Genomic DNA, 6,000 nt, shown 5'->3' on the forward strand with positions numbered 1-6,000 from the left:
TAGCAAATGGTGGCTGATGGTGCGCGCGCGTTGTCAGCGACTTCCGGGCCCTGTCCGTGGGCTGGGCGAAAGCCGACACGACCGCACGGAGGAAAGAAAGGATTATTCAGAAATCACGTACGACGACCTTCTACCCGGTGAGGCCTGGCGTTTGCCGTCAAACGATGCTCCCAGAGGAACCGGGAATATCGATAAAGTTTCGAATTCTAACCACAATTTTACGTCCCCTTCGGTGGGCGGGAAGATGTCACTGTTGTGCTCTAGTTTTTGTGTTTTGTGCACACCTTCTTCATGCGGAGGCATTTATTTAAACCCCTGGAATGCATGTATGTGTAGGGAATGATTAATTCTGCGAGTGGCACACTATAGTGGCTCTTCCACGGCACCACACCGAGAAGGAGGAGGATAGAATTAACGAAATACCGTAGCAGAAGCACCAGCAGAGGCAGCATAAATGCGCTCTAAAATTGGTTCACATTTATTTGTTTCACTTTCAATCGGAAACTTCGCCATTGGATCGACCGGCGATCCATCACGCTGTCACGCGTGGAGTAGTCGCTAGCTAAGGCTTTAGCAGCTTAACCACGGGAGTCGGATATGTGGCAAGCAGCGGGAGTATTTGCGCACGGACGCACGACGCCAGCCACCCAATGATACGCTGAAGCATAAATACAAACATGCGTGACCATAAACCCAACGACCCCCTCCCGCCGAAAGGTCTCGCACATTTTTCGGTGACGAAATATTTATCCCTCTTGGTTTCGGGAGAGGCAGGAGGATGGACAGTTGTTTAATCTGGCTATTCTTTGCAACGCTCTCGGGAAAGGCACGTTCTCGAAGAGCAAACAGCATTCGTTTATTTTATTGCTTGCGTTAAGGAAGATTAGACAGAACATGTCTTCTAGTTTAAGAACGCTAATGCTTACTGTATACTCTATAATCCAATTAGGGAGAGGACGGAAACGGAATGGCTTCTTTGTAGAAAATGGTGTACGAAATTTCAATCAATCAATAGCAGTAATACTGACACGGATACAGACCATACTCGACCGATTTTCTTGAACTTAGGAACACTTCTGGACTGTGAACAATATTTACCTCATTTATGTGCCATACAAGTCCACACAAAATCGTGAAAAGCATCACGTATGCATCTTCAAAATGTCAAAAAATTAAAAATAAAATAAAACCACTGGATACAACGAGAAATTAATAATTTGGACAAGTAGGCCAGTTTCTGAAACTTCAGTCTATGCCATTTTAATAATGGATCACTTCACGTTAAAAGAGCGGACTGACATTGTCACACTTTACATTGAAAATAATCAGTCAATAGTGGAAACTGTGATCGTGCAATGGATGATGAAAAAATGGTGGTTTCCTCCTTTGCCGCATATCACAGCGCTGGGCTTTTTTCTGTGGGTCTGTTTGAAAAATAAGTTTTTTTGCAATTAAATTGAAGGCAATGAAACAACTTAAAGCAAGTATTAGTGCTGAAATTGCCAAAAAAAACTCCCTAAATATTGTCAAATACAATGCAAAATGACCGAAAAAGGTGTCGACTGAAGGCGGTCATTTGATCGATATCATATTTTGAGTATGGCACAATAAATGGCATAGAATAATCTAAATAAAACTGGTTTATTTATAAAATCGGCTGAAAAATGAGTTATTCGATTTTAAAAAAGGATACGTCCTGATGGGGCACCTTGTAGAATACTCACGTAATAAAATAGTTAAGTAAAGAATCAAGAACAAATAAAATTTAAAAACTTGCACGATGGAATTGTGAAGAATTACTAATGTATAATAAATGAAATTGGGAATTAATTCCTCTCGTTCGCCTAATTTATGCATTTCATTCTGATTCTAACCATTTCCGGCACAAAGCACACGAACGAATCCCACTACCAGACTGTCACCTTGTCCTATCCATAAATCAATAGAAGGAAGAATATTTTCGGAAAAAAGAAAGCTAATCTACCATTATGTTTTTTTTTTGTCGATTTCCTGATTGATCCATTGCCGCTAGAGACCGGCCTTCCCTTGCCGAAGCCCGGAGCAATTGGAAAAGCGATGCAATCAACTAATTACAGTCACGCGAAATAAATTCAATCACTGTCGTCGTCGTCGGTGGCTCCCATTCGTTCTGAATGCCGAGACGAATCCTTTCACATTCCCGCCCTACCAGACACCAGTGGTACCGACAACAACACACCTTGATGTTCTGGGAACATCAAAAGTCGTATTCGAATTCGAACAGGACATTGATTGGCCCACCCAATCCCTACCAGAGAGGCTCACGAGGTTTGAGCGCTCAGGTTCGCAACTCCTTGAAAGATGAGTTACGTCATAGCGCCGTCCGTTGATGAATTTGATTAGTCAATCATTCATCACACTCTCGAGCCATTTGCCGGGGCGTAGCACCTTCTGCAAGAAATCTCCAGGACATTCGCATCTACCATCTGTAGATGATGTCTCTCTCATTCTCCTGCGCTATCGAACGTCACTCGTCACGTTCATTTCCTCGATGACTCAACAAGGAAATTCGACAAAATGTCAAACGTTGGTGTGCACAGGCAGGCGATACATATGTGTGGCAGGCATTGAAGGATCGAAGGAGCAAGGATGCTGTGCCGTGAAGGGCGATCCACCTACAAGTTAATAGTGGGATGCGCGCAGAGATGCCTCCGAAGTCACACACACTTCCAACCGTCAGTCAGTCAATATCACACATACACAGTCGGGCAAGCAAAGGACTCTAGGATGTCCCAAATATTACGCATTTTAGGATCGAGTTCAGGCAGGCTGTGGGAAAGGAGTTTTCTTTTAAAAAATATGCCTCAAAAACAGCTCCAACCGATACAACCGTCCTGGATTTGTGCAAAAGAAGCTGTGGCGATACGATGCGGCAGCAGGAATGACGTTTCATCAGGAAGCAAACAACACCGAAGGATGCGCGATGACGCACACAAGGATGCTGGCTTTTCGCGTACAAAACAAAATGCACAATATCCTTGTGGAGTCGCTGAAGAGGGCACACGTGTGTGTGCTGCTTCTCTGCCGTAGTGTGCGTTCAGCAGGATTTTGCAACTCTCTTCCCGCACATTCAAAAAGGATGTGTGCAAAAGCAGCAATTGCTCGCCTCTCGAAAGGACTAAAAGGAATCCTTTCTGATGAGTTTCTCTACCCATTTTGCTTGCTAACAACCAATGGACGAGTTTCAATGAGCATTTTCCGCGTTTTTTACCAGGGTGTCGACTCTTGTTGCCGGTTGCCGCTGTCACCCACACACCAGCAGCACGCAGGACACGAGGATGAAAATCGGTTTTTCACCTTCTCGTCCCATTTTTCCCAGCAGCCACTGCTGCGATGGTGATGCTGTGCGCAGTGTTGCCAAATCGGTCGCGTAACTTTTCATCCCTTCTTCCGAGATTACAGCTTTCTTGGACGAATTGAAAATGCAAACCTTCCCATATTCAGTGAAATGATAGAAAAATAAAGCTTTCCAGCAGGCCAGAGCTGTGGTAGTGATAGCCCACAAATCCAAATTGCGCATCTAGGAGTAATGCGTTTCATTATTCTTCGCCCCTTCAAAAACAGGTTACTAAACTGGAATGCGGTAATCAGATTAACCGTAGAGCTGTGGGCCCCTTTGGGGCGACGTACCTCGATGTAGATGGTGCTGTTCGGATTGAACGTATCGTTGACCCGGTGCAGCGTGATGTTGATGTGCGGTACCGAGTGCAGCAGCTGCACAAGGAAGGACGGTGCTGGCTGATGTTGCTCCATGATCACGTTTCCGTACTGCATCGTTGCAGGTGCAGGAAATCCGGGCCGGGTAATCAGTCGCAATCGCACACTGGATTCGCTTGTTCTTTCAACGGTGCCTCACTTGCCACCACTTGCGGTCGTTGTGCGATTCCGCAACCGCAACAATAACTTGATTCTCTGCTCACTCTTGTGGGCACAACGCATTGGGCTCTAAACCTTCACAGCTGGCTTCTGGTGCGCTTGAGATGCACTTGGCTGGACGAAGCTGGAAGGTGGCATTCACAATCACTCTTCACATTTCCTCCCTTCTCCTCTTTCTGCACAACTCGCGTCACCACACCTTCTTCTTCTTCTTCTTCACACCAGCGAATACCTCCTCCTCACCTGCGCTCTGCCTCTGCACCGCAATCACCACTAGCCACCACACCAACGATACTTTTTTCTTCCACGAACGAATTAGCTGGGCCCATCCGAAAAGGACACCTCTTCTCGGTCGCCAGCCGGTTGCATTCGTTTGCTCGCTCGCTCACTCACTCACTTACTTCCGGTACCGCACTGTTTCGTACATCCTGGTGCTAAATGCTTCACCATAACACCGAGATCGAGAGGCCACGAACTCCTCCTCCACGTCGTTTCATCAAACGCTGGCCACAAGCATCACACACTATCTACACGGAGAAAGAAATGAAATCAATAGAAGGATATTGAAGTAGAGATGCCTTTTCTTCCTAGTAGGCGACTCCTGTACCGAGTGTTGTGTCTTGTAATTTGTCGTCGTATTAACCAATGAAACGGCGCAAAGTAGGCGCTGCAACGAGGAAGAAGCAAACGAACCGGAAAAGTGTCTCCCGAGCCAAACAGGATAACGGACGCCGCATTGCACAAACACAAGCACGCACCAGTTCCCAAGTCACGCCTTACGGATATCATCTGGCTACGTAATCAAGGTAATCCGCCGTGTCGGGGGAATCCATAATCCAGCCAGTGGCAGCTAAATCCAGCGAAAACTCCCGGGCGCCAGCATCAGGATGAAGGGAGCGTGGTGATGCTCCAGGGCGACACTTCATCCATCGCAAATGCGTGACTTTTCACACCGATTGGCCTCGCACCACCGCAAGAAGGGTTCACACGCATACACACACAGAGTGGAAAATGAAGGACCACTTTTCCGGGACCTGAAACCTAAAGAAAAGCCGCACCGTCTCGTGCGGAACCGGAGCCGCTCCTAGCCCCGCGCTGAAACTCCACGTTCACACTGAGAAGCACTTCTTCAGGTGGGGGCCCAGTAGCCGACTTCGGACGATGGAGCGGAGTCGGTGGAGGGTGCGGATAGTTGGTTCGTTCCACCCTGGCCTTTGGGTTCGAGGGCGCGGGCGCGCGTGACGTCGTCGTAGGGTGCAAATGCAGAGATGCTGGGCCGTCGCGGGTGGCAAGAAAGCTCTGGCAGGTTTGGCGTGTTGGGCCAACCGATCACACCGACGCCGTTTTTCTACCTTTTTTGCGTGTCACCGCGAATGCAAGACGGGCAAACCTCGACCGAGTCACGCACTACTCTAGTCGCTAGCACTAAAACACTCGCGGCCGGAGCTCTAACTTGTGTTGTCGCGGAAAAATCGAGGAAATATCAAGGAGCAACCCAGCGGCACGTCCATACCCCTAGCAACGTTCGAGTCTTCTCGCTGCCCCCTGTAACATTTCGTTGTTTGGAGAGTGAGAGCGAAACGAGAGAGAGAGAGAGAGAGAGAGAGAGAGAGAGAGAAATTGAATAACTCCTAACTCGTGCATCTGATGCCTTTGGCTGACGGCGGAATATTTATGAAATTGACTGCCGCCTGGAATCGTGAAAGATTTTGATCAAAATATTCGACACTTAGTGAACAGTTTCAGTATTTTAATATAGTTATTCCCATTTTTTTTTAAATATTTTTATAAAACCTCGTGAGTTTTGTTACGGGGGTGAAAAATACATTTTTAGGTGTGTGAGTGCAATGACTGCATTGCATTGGTGTGTGTGTCATTTCGTCTCTTCCGTACCCAGATAGCCAACATGTAGCATATTTTGAAAAACTTGAAAAAATATCAAAATTAATTGTGGTAAACCACGAATATTCGAGTTTTAATAAAGAATAGTACTTATTCGCGATTTTTTACTCGATTTTCCTTCACCCGACTGGACCAAATTGCTCTAATCTCGAAGGAAACACTGGAAAACACGACTTCTAGACG

At 46.7% G+C, this 6,000-nt stretch overlaps 1 protein-coding gene across 3 annotated transcripts in view; it reads right to left on the minus strand.

The window, feature by feature from the left end:
* The window catches only part of LOC126579249 (protein tweety-2-like), a 39,871-nt gene extending 34,439 nt beyond the window's left edge, over window positions 1-5,432 (minus strand). For 2 of the 3 annotated variants that reach the window (XM_050242689.1, XM_050242671.1), the window contains exons 1-2: window positions 5,268-5,430; window positions 3,670-4,442 (exon numbers count right to left, since the gene is read on the minus strand). In XM_050242689.1, coding sequence (XP_050098646.1) covers window positions 3,670-3,813 — 144 coding nt within the window. In that variant the 5' untranslated portion in view covers window positions 3,814-4,442; window positions 5,268-5,430. Of the gene's footprint in view, window positions 1-3,669; window positions 4,443-5,267 lie in introns of all 3 variants that reach the window. The other variant, XM_050242680.1, reaches the window with a different exon arrangement.
* Between the last annotated feature and the right edge of the window lie 568 nt (window positions 5,433-6,000).

The sequence above is a fragment of the Anopheles aquasalis genome, chromosome 2 (assembly GCF_943734665.1).
Source record: "Anopheles aquasalis chromosome 2, idAnoAquaMG_Q_19, whole genome shotgun sequence".
NCBI lineage: Eukaryota > Metazoa > Arthropoda > Insecta > Diptera > Culicidae > Anopheles > Anopheles aquasalis.